Source organism: Camelina sativa, chromosome 17, assembly GCF_000633955.1.
Source record: "Camelina sativa cultivar DH55 chromosome 17, Cs, whole genome shotgun sequence".
NCBI classification, from domain to species: domain Eukaryota; kingdom Viridiplantae; phylum Streptophyta; class Magnoliopsida; order Brassicales; family Brassicaceae; genus Camelina; species Camelina sativa.
In genome coordinates, this window is record NC_025701.1 from 15,449,039 (window position 1) to 15,464,360 (window position 15,322).

At 47.0% G+C, this 15,322-nt stretch overlaps 2 protein-coding genes across 2 annotated transcripts; both read right to left on the minus strand.

The window, feature by feature from the left end:
- On the minus strand, window positions 1-1,137 carry LOC109129899. Its single transcript, XM_019238930.1, has one exon. It carries the CDS (start codon window positions 1,135-1,137, stop codon window positions 1-3), a length of 1,137 nt encoding a protein of 378 aa, XP_019094475.1.
- On the minus strand, window positions 8,227-9,887 carry LOC109129900. The gene is made up of 6 exons (XM_019238931.1): window positions 9,710-9,887; window positions 9,377-9,565; window positions 9,033-9,278; window positions 8,730-8,947; window positions 8,611-8,673; window positions 8,227-8,538 (listed from the first exon to the last, which is right to left on the minus strand). The coding sequence occupies exons 1-6, from the start codon at window positions 9,885-9,887 to the stop codon at window positions 8,227-8,229; spliced, it is 1,206 nt and encodes a 401-aa protein (XP_019094476.1).

Sequence of the window (15,322 nt, forward strand, 5' to 3'; positions counted from 1 at the left end):
TCATTTCTTGAGTCCATCAACGATCGACTTATTCATAGCCTCAGCTTGGCCATTCCCCTGAGGGTATCGAGGGGTCGAAGTGCTAAGATGGATTTGCCACTTGCTCAGAAAACGTCTGGTGATGTGCGAGGTAAACTGCGTGCCGTTATTAATGACGATCTCGTACGGGAGTCCATGACGATATATGATGTTCTTCCATATGAAATTGGTCACATCCAGGGATTGGATCCTTGTGAAGGACTCCGCTTCTACCCATTTGGTGAAGTAATCGGTCAGCACTAGGACGAACTTCTTGTATTTTGATGCCGGCAGAGGCCCTATGGCGTCCATAGCCCAGCGCATGAAAGGATACAGAGCTGTCACGGTATTCAGCAGTTTGGGCGGGATCTGCCGTATTGGTCCATGGCGCTGACAAGCTTCGCATTTTGCCGAGAAGGCTTCACAGTCGGGAATCATGGTAGGCCAACAGTGTCCATCCTTTTTGATCTTGAGGGCGAGTGCACGTCTGCCGGAATGGTTGCGACCCTCGCCTTCATATACTTCCATCATGATTCGTTCGGCTTCGTCCTGAGTAACGGAGGTGAGGAACACTCCGTACGCACTTCGGCGAAACAATTCTCCATCCAAGAGGATGTACTTGGCACTTCGGGCTTTTAAACGCCGAGCTGCCCAGCGATCCGGAGGGACGACTCCATCGGAGATGTAAAGTTTAATCTCAATTTGACAATCGTCAGGTGTTCTTGTGACGTCCGTCAGGTCTTCTATCGACTCCTCGACTTCCATTGGGACCAAGTCGTCATTGATTACAGCTATCTGGCTGTCTGGATCGATGCTAGGAGCGTCGATGCATTCGATCAGGATGGTGCACCGCAAATCAGGGTCGGAGCAGTTCGCCAAAGCTGCAAGGGCGTTGGCTGACGCGTTTTCGTTCCGTGGGACCTTCGTTAGAGAAAAGGATATGAATTCCCCGGATAATGCTCGAACCAACTGCCGATATGCTCCCATTCGCTTCTTTTTGGCGTCAAATTCTCCACTGAATTGGCTGACTACCAATTGGGAGTCACAAAAGACTTGCAAGTGTGTCACCCCGAGTCCTCGCGCTAACCGAGGTCCCACAATAACGGCTTCATATTCCATTTCGTTGTTTGATGCTTTGAAGTTGAGCTTTAGCGCTTGTTTGAGTATTTTGCCAGTGGGAGATCGGAGAATGAGTCCCACTCCGGATCCTTGATTCGTCGACGAACCGTCGACAAATATTGTCCAGTGTTCCTCCTAAGGAGTGGGATCACTAAGCTCTGGAGATAGCTCGGTGATGAAGTCGGCCAGGACTTGCGACTTCAGGCTTGGACGAGAGCGGTATTCGATATCGTACTCACTTAGCTCAAACGCCCACTTCGCCATGCGTTCGGATTGAAGGGGCTATGGAGGATCGTTCGGAGTGGCTGATCGGTAAATACGACGACAGAATGTGACAGGAAATAGGGCCGAAGTTTCCGTGCAGCAACGATCACAGCGAGGGCGAGTTTCTCTAGCATGGGGTATTGTGACTCCGCGTCGTTGAGTGCTTTACTTGTGTAGAAGATAGGTTTCTGATCCCCGCGGTCGTCTCGGACCAATACGCCACTGACTGCCAAACTGGAGACCGAGACGTAGAGGTACAGTGTTTCGCCATCTTCCTGTTTGACTAACACTGGGTGGCAGGTCAGATATTCCTTCAACTGCCGAAAGGCGATCTCGCATTCTTCGTCCCAATGAAAATCCTTGTTTCCTCGAAGGAGTTAATAGAAAGGGAGGCATTTATCCATTGATCGGGCGATGAAGCGATTTAGAGCTGCGATTCGGCCAGTCAGGCGTTGCACCTCTCGCTTGTTGGTTGGCGATGGCAGTCCCAGTATGGCTTCGATCTGTTTAGGATTTGTCTCTATTCCCCGTTCGGTCACGATATATCCCAGGAATTCTCCTGAAGTAACTCCGAACGTGCACTTCGTTGGATTCAGCTTCATTTGGAACTGATCCAAGATATCGAAACAGTCGGCGAGATGCTGAATATGCTGCTCCACGATTAAAGACTTGACCAGCATGAAGTCGATGTAGACCTCCATAGTTTTTCCAAGCAGATCGGCGAACATCATGTTCACTAGCCGTTGGTAGGTTGCTCCAGCGTTCTTCAGTCTGAACGGCATTACCTTATAGCAGTAGGTCCCCCTATCTGTGATGAACGCTGTTTTTTCGCGGTCAGTCGAACTCATGGCGATCTGATTGTAACCCGAGAAGACATCCATGAACGAGAGCAGTTGGTTTCCAGCTGTGGCTTCAACGAGACGATCTATATGTGGTAAGGGGAAGCTATCCTTAGGGCATGCTTTGTTGAGATCGGTGAAAACCACGCAAACTCTCCACTTGCCGTTCTTCTTCTTGACCCCGACTGGATTGGCCAACCAGTCCGGGTACTGGACCTCCATTATCTGGTCTGCTTTGTGTAGCCGTTCGACTTCATCCTGGACCGCTTTTGCTCGATCCGAGCCCAAGCGCCTGCGTTTCGGTCTGATCGGCTTGAACGTGGGGTCGACGTTGAATCTATGGCAGATGACATCGGGACTTATCCCGACCATGTCCTTTGTCAACCAAGCGATTGTGGAAGATCGGGATTGCAGAAAAGCGATCAGCTTTGTCCTTATATGCTCCTCGAGTTTGGCCCCAATGCCAGCAGTTTGAGAGGGGTCGGAAGGATCGATATTCGCCTGGATGATTCGACATTCCAGAGACTTAAGGCGATCTTGCTCCGGCTTGTGGGGACCGGTAAGATGGTCCCTGATCTTTATGCGTCCTTGATTTTCCTCTACTTCTTTTCGATAACAGAGCAAGATCGGGATATCCTCTGATCGCCATAAAGCGTGCAGATTCCTGTGGTGGTCGGGAACTTGAGGCAAAGATGATAGGTCGATGGTACAGCTTACATTACGTATATCCATGGTGCCCCTAGGATGGCGTTGTAGATCGGAGGTGCGTCAATGACCACGAACTTGTAGTTTTACATCGCCCATCTACATTTTGGCGATCCCATCATAGCCCCTTAATGTGCGAGTCTCGGGTTTCACTTGCTCTGGGGTGACGCCCATTTTTTCTAGCGTTCGCCAGAACAGTACATTAACGGTACTTTCAGTATCGACCATGACTCTTTCAACATCGAACTCGCCCATGGCTACCTCGATAACCAAGGGATCCGAATGGGCGTGTTGGATTCTTTTGGCGCCCTCCGGCAGGAATGATATGGGATCCATGCAGAGTTGAGGTTCGTCTTAGGCTGCCTGGAGACTGCAAAATTGGCGTGCTCTCTTCTTCAATGTTCGAACGGAATCGGCACAATCTTCCGGTGGGCTGAGTATCATAGATATTCGGCCGCGGGCAGGGAGTTGGCGCGCTCAGGATTCTGCCCTCTCTGTCGCTTAGGAGGACTAGGCAGTTCGTCTGCTTGGGGCATTTCTTCTTGATGATTTACCAGCACTTGATTGGCTGGTTGTTGGATATCGTTGGCTGGGCCATTGTTCCTGTATCCTCGTCCGCGGCCTCCTGTACCGCGACCACCGTTAGATCGTCCACCTCGCCATCCTCCACGGCGACCTCTGCCTCCACGGTTGCTCTTCGACTGGAAAATGGCTTCGACTTCGCCAGAGAGGTATTTTCCATACAGATAATTCTTTAGGTGGACACACTCGTGCGTGGAATGACCGGCAATCATATAGAAATGACAATACAGCTCCTTTAGGTCGGACGGTTGGTTAATTTGGCCGTCCACTTTGGAGACAGTATGATCGATGCCCTTCTTTCGGTCGTGAGGGTCGTGGTGCTTCTGGGGCTCGTGATGCTTGTCGCGACTTTTAGCCTTCGGGAGATACGACGGTGCGGAGGTTGTCTTTGCTGCCAGTCGTGCGTCCTCTTCCTCCACGAGTGCAAACCGGGAGTGATGTGATCGCAGGACGCGACCTCGGCCAAGAAGACCAAGACACGCCGGACGCGACCGAGACGCCCGACCAAGACGCGTTGGACGCGGCCAAAGCACCAGCAATCCCTCCCGGAGCCACCACACGCTCCAAGAGCTCAGCAAAGGCGGCCAAGCAACGGCTCAACCTGTTCGTCCGGTCATTCGCTCAACACCAACTGATCCAAGGAGACTTTGAAGACTCAGTCCGAATGGTCTTCACTCTTACCCAAGAGTGAAGACACCAAAGTCGTTTAAGCAAGGAAGTGTACTCTTTTTCCTCACTCCGGGTTTTTCCCAATGGGTTTACCGGAGAAGGTTTTAACGAGGCCAAGGCGGTTATCTCTTTTATTTCTTGTCTGTGGTTTAAATTTGAACTTTGGGGAATATTCCTCTCTTGATCCTTTTTGCTTATGAACGTTGAGAGAGTTTGTGGCTAGCGTGTTAGTCAAAGGTGGCGACGTGTTCTCATTGCAAACAGAACACGTCAAAGGACGATGTGCGGATCAAGATGAATCTGCGTGTCTTTAAGCCCCTACCTAAACCTAACTATTTAAACTCCTCTTAACCCTTGTTCCTCCTTTAGACTTGTATGAATATAAAACTTTTCTTCAAGAGAGATTCTTGAAACTTGTCTCACGCTTCTTTTTCTTCAATCCGAGATTGAACCTTGAGAAAACCCTAACAAGCCTTGAACCGGGTTCGACCTTGTTAGAGACCGAATAAAGAGCAGAGCCAAACCTCTTGTGTCGTCTCTCGATCCACTCTCATTTCCCCCTCGTTTCGCTCCCATCTTTCCACCATCGCAACCTCGAGTTCACTTCCACAAGTCCTCGAGTCTTCATCGTTCCATCTCGACTCCTTATCACCATCGCTTCTTTTACTTTCATCCGGTATCCACATCCGACCGCATCCGTACGATACGAAGAGGCCTCACGACCGTTCTTGAGAACTACTCATTGGAATCTCTTCTTCTCCCGTTTCTGTCGTTTGAATCCTCCCTAGATTCAAACCCCCAAGGCTTGTCCGAGGAAACTCTCGCGAGTCGAGTTCCGACCGAAGTTGATACTTCCGTCCATACCGGAGTCACGACCCTCAATCACATCAGGGAGGCTTGGTGCAGCGCATCATCAAGGTCTTTGGGTTCCCGGATGTTGAGATCCTTCCGCAACGGGGATCCAGGAAGTACGCCCTTTTTGAAGGCAGCGATCGCGGCGTCTTCTGGGACGGAGACGTTCGCCAATTTCTCCTTAAATCTTCCTAGGATATTGTCGATGGACTCGCCGGGTTCTTGGGCCATCTCCCAGAGGTCCGAACTCGTCACACCTCGCTTGATGAAAATTCGATAGTGTGTGAGAAAAGCCTTCGACAACTGGATGAAGTTATCGATCTAGTTTGCCTCGAGCCTTGAGAACTAAGTTATGGCGGGTCCGGAAAAGCTGTCGATGAACAGCTGGCAATATCCGATGTCCCTCTGTTCGTCGGTGAATCGCGCTTTTGTTGCGGTCGCCATAAAAGATGTCATGAAGAGAACCGGATCCTTGTAGCCGATGTAGGTTGGGAGTTTTAGTTTAACGTTCGGTATGGCGGCCTGCAGGATCCATTGAGTGAAAGGCGTTTGCCGAGTGACTTTGACGATCCTGTCAATTTTTGGGGCTGTGCTGATAGCCCGATGAAGTAGCGTATTCATGTCACGGATCTGTGACTGGATTTCCTCGATCTCAAAGCAAAGTCCTCGCGATGTTTCATGGACTCGCGAGTTTAGGTTCGTCGGTCGGACGCTTGACGTAGCATGCAGGGGGAGAGTCCTTCGCGACGACTGGTTGACAGTTGGTACGTCAGAGAAGTCGAGACGGCGAGTGAGATCGCCCATCCCGAGTACGGGTGACTGCCCAGCAGAGATCTGTGACGGGGTCGCTTGGGTCACGACGGCCTCGACTCTGCGATTGGTGTCGGAGATCATCTGGTAGATTTCTTTCGTCATGGTGCCGAACAAGATCCTGAAGTCTTCCATGGAGACGACTTGCGGGTTTTGGACCGCTGTCGTGGTGGGAACACGGAGATCCCTTGTTTGTGCGCCGAGCTGCTGTTCTGTGGCGCGCGCGGCTTCGTTGTTCGAAAGTTGTTCATCCGAACGCTCCGCGTCGAGGTCGACCGGTTCTTCGAGAGTTCGTCCTGTTCCCTGGCTGGTCTGTCTTTCAGATCTGACCTCAACAGGGAGTTCGGAGCAGGTAACTCTTGGGTTCGTTGTTGCGACAATGGGATGACGAACATAAACGACAGTGGCTTGCTTGGTTGGAGCGCCGCTCTGTGTTGCAGTGTTGTCTTGGGCAGACGCGATGCCTGTGAGGTCAGACACGCCAAGGGCAGTACGGTTCGCTCTGGAGACTTCGTTGGTGATTGGAGACATTGCCGTGAGTTTCGAGAGAACTGCTTGAATGAGCTTTTTCTTAGAGAGAAACTTCTAGAGACGATTTGCGTCTCCACAGACAGCGCAAATTGTAGAAACTAGGTTTCCACAATGAATTTGTTTAAGGAGGGAAACAAATTCAAGGAAGTAATCTCTCTAAAAAGTCGATCTAAGCATGGAAATTAAAAGAGGGGAATTAGGTCTCTCGAACTAGGGTTTTTTGCTAAGAACAAAGGGAGAACTCGATTATTGTATTGAATAATGGATGATTTACAATGGAGAAGTCTCTCCTTATTTATACATGTCCATAGATTACATAATATATTAACTTTCCTTATCGGATGAACTAAGACAAGGAAAGTTGCTTCATTCTTCGAGTCGGCCGCCGGACGAAGTGGAAATCGGCTCTTCTTCCTCAAGGCTGGGCTCTTCTACTTAGGTTTACTTATATATCCAATTAAAGTTTCGAGAAACTTGTATCCGCTTTTAGAATTTGAAATACACGATTTTTTTGCATATACGTTCTTTGAAATTTTTAAGAGGACACAAAAATTTTAAAATAGATAAGTCAATGTAAGTAAACGTCAGTCTATATTGAAAAACATACGTAGGCAGTGATTGGTAACATACTTTTCAGACTTTAAAAATGTTTAAAGTTTTGACAGCTATTTCTTTAACAATCACATTTTTTTGCTTTTATTTATTTTTAAGTTTTGAAAGTCAATTTTTTTTTTCTCTTCCTTGTTTTTCCTTTTTTTTTTTTTAAGTGTCAAAAGTCATGCTTTTTTTTTTTGAATTTAATGTTTAAAGAAAATAAACTGTTTTACAACAAATGCAACACTTTTTAAAAAATCAAAACATCTAAAACAATTCAAAATCTGATTCCGGATCACATCCTAGGAGTGAGATTGCAACCACAACTGGAAATGCTCATCATATCGTCGATCCCCAACAAACCGATGGCCAAAAGCTGATCCCTTACTTGCCGATCGACCCCTGCAACTAGAACATCTCTAGGTTTTGGTAGCTCCCCATGCCGTCGCCCATTTCTCTCCTGCCAAACCAAATATATAGTTGCTTGAAACACATAGCGGATGAGGAAACCCTCAACCAGTGGAAGATGTGGATTTGAGAGAAAAGGGAGCAGAGTAGACCAATCAGTGGAGTATCGGTGTGTGAGTAAACCCCTTAGCATCATCCGACCACACTAAGGAAAGGAAAGGAGAAAAGAAGAAGATGTGGTCTCTCGTTTTGATAGTGAGCTGACAAAACACACATGTACCCGCGGAACTTCCATTCCATGTGACCATACGGGCACCTGTAGAAAGCCGATCAAGAGCTGCTAGCCACGCACAGAAAGCAAACTTTGGTGTAGCATGACCAAACCAAACACCCATGTGTCAAGCCACCGTACTAGACGTTGTGCGTATATGATTCCACGTATCCCTAGTTGAAAACATGGGGCGAAAACATCAATCTTACCCCTCCATAGCACTCTGTCAACCCGTGGTTGGCGGTTTTGCCAGCAGAGTTGTAACGCCGTCTCAATCGCATTTAAGTGGTCGGCACGGTGTCGCCGACGACGCCGAGAGGTCCACACCTCCGCCACAGAACTCTGCCAAGCTATCCCTAAATCCAGAACTCCAAAACTACCAACAACCTCAGAAAGTGTACCAAAATCCGACCATTTGTCATACCAAAAAGAAGTTTGCTCCCCAAGCTCCGATACTTAAGAATCTTAGCCCAGATCCAAGAACCTAGAGTAGTAGAGCTGTTCACCGACCAAAAATATTTTTGCTTCAACAGATTCATTTGAACCCATCGCATCCATAAGGAGTCACTGTGAGATACCAACCTCCATATAAAATTCAGACAACATACCAAGTTTGCCTCTTTGAGACACCTCAACCCTAGACCTCCCTCTGTTTTTGGTTTGCAGACAGCCTCCCAAGCTACCTTTGCTCGCCGAGTGTTCATCTCCATCCCAGACCACAAAAAAGCAGAAGTTAATCTCATCAATACATGTACTAGGTAGACGATAAGCAGCCATCCAAATATTACACACGCTCCACAATACAGTAGAGATCAAGTTGAAACGACCCGCATAAGAGAGGTAACGAGCTGTCCATGATCCAATCCGTTTCTGTATCTGCTCCAACAACGGCGAACAGTCAGCATTGGCTAGACGTTTTGTGACTAACAGGAGCCCCAAATATCATACTAGCAGTGTACCAACCTCAAAGGGAACCTGAACATTCATCTGTGAAACCACTTCTTCCGCCAACTAAAGTGTGGATTTCTCCATATTAGGCCAGACATCTTTGCAAACTGCTGAAAAACCCTTATGATCCCCTCTATAGATCGTAATTTCCCATCAGAAAGGACCATAAAATCATCCGCGAAACTAAGATGAGTGAGGTTGAGATTACGACACTGTGGGTGGTACCCAAATACGTGTTCCCCAGCCTCCCCGATCCAATAGTTTAGATAGAACATCCATGCATAGAACAAGCAGATACGGGGACAAAGAACACCCTTGACGTAGTCCCCTAGAACTCCTGAAGAACCCAGCTAGTTCCCCATTAACTTGAACCAAAAAGGAGGCAGTTGTCACACATAACATAATCCACTTAATGAATGTACGAGGAAATTTCATAGCCGTAAGACTCTTAGACAAGAACGACCATTGAACTGAGTCAAACGCTTTGGAAATGTCAATCTTGATGGCACACCGTCCAGTGAGGGAATTCTTATGATAATCTTTAACAATCTCTGTGGCCAACAACACATTCTCAATCAACAAACGATCCTGCACAAACGCAGACTGATTGCTAGACACGAACTTTGGCAACACCCTCTTTAGTCTATTGGCAATGATTTTTGAGATAACTTTATAAATCACATTACAACAAGATATCAGACGATAATCTTTCATCTCCACTTATAAACTTTCTTCGGAATTAAAGCCAAAATGGTCGAATTTATACCTTTGGGTAGTAACATTTTAGCGAAGAACGATTGAACCACTAAAACAAACTCTGTGCCCAAAATCCCCCACGCAGATTTGTAGAACTCAGAAGTGTAACCATCCGGTCCAGGAGACTTATCATTTGGCATGGAGAACAAAACTTGTTTGATCTCATCACCTGACACTACCCGGGTTAGAGCGTGCTGATCTACCATAGAGCAGCGAAAAGATAACAAATGCTCAAATTCCTCCACCGTTGAACCCTCAAATGAACTCGGAATAGCCTACACGAACTCTCGAAATTGTCTCTCAGCTTCCCCTTGAATTTCCTTCTTCTGCACAACCACTCTACCATCTAGACATTGAATCTCCTTTATAGAATTCATAGCCACCCGTTCTTGTGCCGCTCTATGAAAGACCTTATTATTTCTATCTCCCACTTGGAGCCAATGCAATTTCGACTTCTGCTTGAGATATTTCTCTTCAAGACCAGCCCAAAACTCCCACTGCTTAAATGCAGCATTCTCCATTTCCATTGTATGTTGCGATGGGTTCTCCAAATTTTCTTGTTGTTTCAGGCATAACACGTCAAAAGCGTCTTTAGTCTTGCAAACCAGATTTCCCATGCGACGCTTAGCCAAAGACCGCAACAATGGCTTTAAACCCTTTAGCTTCTTAGAGAACCAAAAGAGAGAGGAAGTGGATAAAATTAGGGGTTGCGTGTTCTACCAGTAGCAACAACCCAGCGGCAAAAACTCTTCCATATCTGTTAATAGGTTAACAAATTTGAACGGCTTTCGCTTTTGGCCAGGAGGTTCCATACCACCCTTTACCATGATCCGACAATGCAAATGGTCAGAACAACCCCCTGCATAAAACACACTGTAAGCTTGCGGGTGCAGATGCTCCCAAGTAGAGTTCACCATCACTCTATCAAGATTCTTCAGAATCAAATCATTTTCCCTTTTATTACACCAAGTGAATAGAGGACCATGATAGGCCATATCCGAGAGAGAGCAATAATTAACTATCGTTTGAAAATCCCTCATACCACCAGTAGTTATTGGATTATCATCTACTCGTGAGTGTTCCCTCATATCCAAAGTCTCATTAAAATCCCCCACCAACATCCATGGCTTATTACGTATGAGAGGCGAATCATGGTGATCCTTAATCTCCTGCCATAAAGCCCTACGATCCTCATATTGACAAGTGATCAAGCTAGTCCGAACAAGTATTGGTCGTCCGTACAACTATGCTAAGGGCGTCCGTACAATAATGCTATAAGGCCGAGTCATCTACGAATATATGGAGTAGTGAGGAGGCATGGTTGCATTAAAGCCCATGAGAAGGTTCGAGATCCTCCTTGTAGCCGTTAGAGAAGAGAGAGAGAGGAGTCATGGGTTGTGCTTCGTTTAAGGAAACAAGGAGGGGTCGCTTTCACTCTTGGGAAGAACCAATTCTCTTTCCTTATCTCTTATGCGATCGGCTGTAAAGGGTGTAGCCCTAGTTTCTCTTAGTATAAATAGACTTTTGTAAACCTTTGTAAGATATCAACAAAAGTCTCTTGATCACTTACGCGTGTTCGGGTGTGTTTGTTTTGTTTTAGTGCTTGGAGAACAAAGGAATAAACTTGAGGCCAAAAGCACTAGAAGTATGTTCATTGGCTACTGAACAAGTCAGAAGGGGTACAAGTGTTACGATCCGATCACTGGCTGCACACTTGTCTCTAGAGATGTGAAGTTTCTTGAACAACAAGGACTGGGAAGGCCTAAAAGACATATCTCAATCCAATACTGACCGGGCGGCCAACTTGCGGTTCCTCCTTGACCATTTGGGCGTCACCAAACCACCATATCCCAAGGCGTCTCTACCAAAACCACCCTCCGATGGGCCTACAATATTACCGGAACCTCCGGGAACTCATGATGCTTCTCTTTCCCGTTCGGAGGACACTATTCAAGAGCCAAGAGAGACACAATCCGAAGGAGCCTTGACTACACCATTTGATCTATCACCTGACGATAGTACAACTGAGACAGGCCAGCCCACACCATCTCCACCACCACTTCGGTGCAGTGAACGTTTAAAACAACCGCGGCGTAGTGAAAGGTTAAAGAATCAACGAGTCTACTACAACAATCAGGCTGTCGCCCACCCTATTCAGGCCGTGTGTTCGCTTGACCTTATCTCCTCGGATCACGCTGCCTTCCTTGGTAAGCTTGATGATCACTTAGTTCCTCAAACCTACGAGGAAGCTAAGCAATATAAGGAGTGGCTTGATGCGGTGGACGATGAAACGGCAGCTATGATCCGGAATCGAACTTGGGACGAGGCTGATCTCCTTAAAGGTAAAAAGGCTGTCAGCTCCAAGTGGGTGTTCACTATTAAATATCTGAGCACTGGAGAGATCGAGCGCTACAAAGCCCGCTTGGTCGCACGCGGCTTCACTCAAACCTATGGACTTGACTATACGGACACCTTTGCTCCGGTGGCCAAACTCCATACAGTCCGGGTCGTCTTGTCCTTGGCCACTAACCTCTCTTGGGAGCTTTGTCAAATGGACGTCAAGAACGCCTTTCTTCAGGGGGAGCTGACCGAGGAAGTCTACATGCATCCTCCACCGGGTTTAGAGCACATTGTTTCTCCGGGTAAAGTTCTCCGGCTCCACAAGGCGATCTACGATCTCAAGCAATCTCCAAGGGCGTGGTACCAGAAGCTCAGCTCTACCCTAAGCATGAATGGTTTCAAGCGCTCTGAGGCTGATCATACGCTGTTCACTCTCTGCACCAATGGTGGCCGAGTCATCGTTCTCGTCTATGTCGATGACATTATTATCACCGGTGATGATAAGGAGGGTATTTGTGCCACTAAGGCTCTTCTTAACTCTACCTTTGATATTTAAGATTTGGGTGAACTTAAATACTTCCTTGGGATAGAAATCTCTCGCTCTCCGGAGGGATTGTTTCTTTCTCAAAGGAAGTATACACTTGACCTTTTACATGAGACAGGTAAGATGGGAGCCAAACTGGTGTCGACGCCACTTGAGGAAGGTTACCAGGTCAAGCGAAAGGGGGAGAAGCCAGCACCCGGTGCTCCAGTTAACAAGTCGCACGAGCCATATGAAGATGTGGGACGCTACCGTAGGGTGGTGGGAAAACTTATCTATCTCACGATCACGAGGCCGGACATATGCTATGCGGTGAACCAAGTTATCCAACACATGAAGGCTCCAACGAACTTTGACTGGCAAACACTCGAGCGGATCCTATGTTATCTCAAGGGCAGTCCGGGGCAAGGCATTTGGATGGGAAAGAATGATAACACTGAACTCGTTGGTTAGCTTCTTCATAGCCCTATATTCCAACTCGGCACTTGATTGAGATACAACCTTCTGTTTCTTCGACTTCCAGATTACTAGGTTGCCTCCAACAAATGTGCAATACCCTGTTGTAGACCTCATATCAATCGTATCACCCGCGTAGTCCGCGTCATAGTAACCAACAAGTTCAGTGTTATCATTCTTTCCCATCCAAATGCCTCACCGTGACGCGGACTACGCGGGTGATACAATTGCGAATACATTTCCAGCAAGCTTGGACTAGCAGATCCAACACATCCGTGAGAAACTCCTCTAACCTATGGAGATCACACTCTTTTCCTTAGCATAGTTTTGTCCCATGTGGTTTTCTATGTTAAGGTTTTTAATGAGGTGATCTTTCATGGGTTCCAAGCCTAGCCGCTTCACCTGGCTAAGCTTGAGGGGGAGTATTGACAAGTGATCATGCTAGTCCGAACAAGTTTTGGTCGTCCGTACAACTATGCTAAGGGCGTCCATACAATTATGCTATAAGGCCGAGTCATCTACGAATATGTGGAGTAGTGAGGAGGCCTGGTTGCATTAAAACCCATGAGAAGGTTCGAGATCCTCCTTTTAGCCGTTAGAGAAGAAGAGAGAGAGGAGTCATGGGTTGTGCTTCGTTTAAGGAAACAAGGAGGGGTCGCTTTCACTCTTGGGAAGAACCAATTCTCTTTCCTTATCTCTTATGCGATCGGCTGTAAAGGGTGTAGCCCTAGTTTCTCTTAGTATAAATAGACTTTTTTAAACCTTTGTAAGATATAATTATGGAATATAACTTTTATCTCATTCTCTTTGCCGACAACTCTCTTCTTTTCAATCTCTTCCGCTTAAATCTCAACACCTCAGCAGTATGCAATGCATAGACAAAGGAGCATAAAACTCCTCTGTTTCATCCTCCAACTTCATTGAGCACGTGATCATCAGCACACTCTTAAAAAATAGGCACGTGATCATCTGCTCACTCTTAAAAAAATAGATCCAATCTCACATTTTCCTTCCATAAAACCCAAATTCGACCATGACTATTGTGTTCGTAGTTTGTCAAAACGGACGACCCCGGGAAAAAACGTCTCCCCAACAGCTGAGCTTTCGTTTCCCTGACCTGTGTCTCAAGCAGACACCCAAATGTAAACCTATTCCCCTCCACCCACTGTTTGATTACGGAATGCTTTGAAAATTTCTTGAGACCACATACATTCCAGCAAAACCCTGACATTAATGTTTAAGATGAGGCTTCTTACTCTGATCTTTAGCAGACTGAGCAAGAAGAGTTGAGTTTTGTTTATTCGCCGTTTTTGTTCCTCGATGCAGATAAGTCCGCAAAGGCACATCCGGCTTTGTACCTTGCTTATTATCAGTTTGACGAACTGTAACAAACTGAGTCTCCGCAGAATTGTGTGGATCACCAGCCGCAGTAGTCTCCACCTCCTCCCTTGGAAGTACACCTGCCGGCTGATTCCCCTCCTCCCCAACCTCTTCCTCTTCCAAAATAGAGTAGTAATTTTTGAGAAGTGACACCTCGCCAAACTTAAGCCCTGCATGTTGTTTCCCTGGACTACCACGACCCGTTTTTGGCGTTATCCACCCATCCCCTTCCTTCTCCATCTCTTTCTCCATTGAAACCGGTAAATCAGACTCAACACTGGAATTATTGGGGACCAGAGCGATAGCTAGATTTTCCGACTCACTAACCGGCGCTGAAACAGAACCAGGGTGAGGACTATTGACCCCATGCAGAGACAATGACTGAGCTTCCTTCGCGGGAACAACAAAGTGCACCTTGGTGGACGCCAAGGGTAACTATACTGAACCACAAAGTCGACTTCTCCCTCCTCTTCACCTGCAAAAACATATTGACGGGGTAATTCCTTTGTCAAATTTGCTTCAACCAAAATTTGGGCCTCATCAAAACTACTACATGCTTCAGTTTTGGGATGTAACCTAATGGGCACCCCCACTGCACTCGCAAAAAATTCTAACCCTTTATTAGTGAACAGCGTGGGAGGAACGTTCTTCAGAGTGAGCCAAAGAGGAATAGACTTCATAGCGGGTTGAGCATCTTCCGGAAAAGGAGTCCATTTAGACACAATCCTAGGAAGTTCAGTGATATTCCACATACCCCAACTCAACACCCTATGCCTCATGCCCTCATTCCGAATACGAAACTTCACCATTTATTCATTAACCGCAAATACATCAATCAACGATGATCGATCTCCTAGCCTCCATATTTTGTTCACAATCATATGAACCTTACCAACATGAGGAGCTTTTGAGTTAATAAACTTCCCGATCACAAAATCCTCCCATAACGGCTTAGCACCCTCAAATACCTCCCGCGGCACAACCACATTTTTCTTGCCATTCACCTCTGAGATGGGAAACTTTTGCTGAGTGAATATACGCTTCTGAGAAACTTGCAAGAAGGAACGCTTCCCACTCTAGACCCCCGTTACAGGCAGTGACGAGGATTCAACTTCCTTCGACTGAACCCCTTGACTTTCCCTTGGCAAAATCTCAACCAGATCCTCCGATACCCCCAAAACACTACTTCTGACCTGATCTCTCTTCTCCTGATCCCCCCCCCCCTGCATCATGTCCACC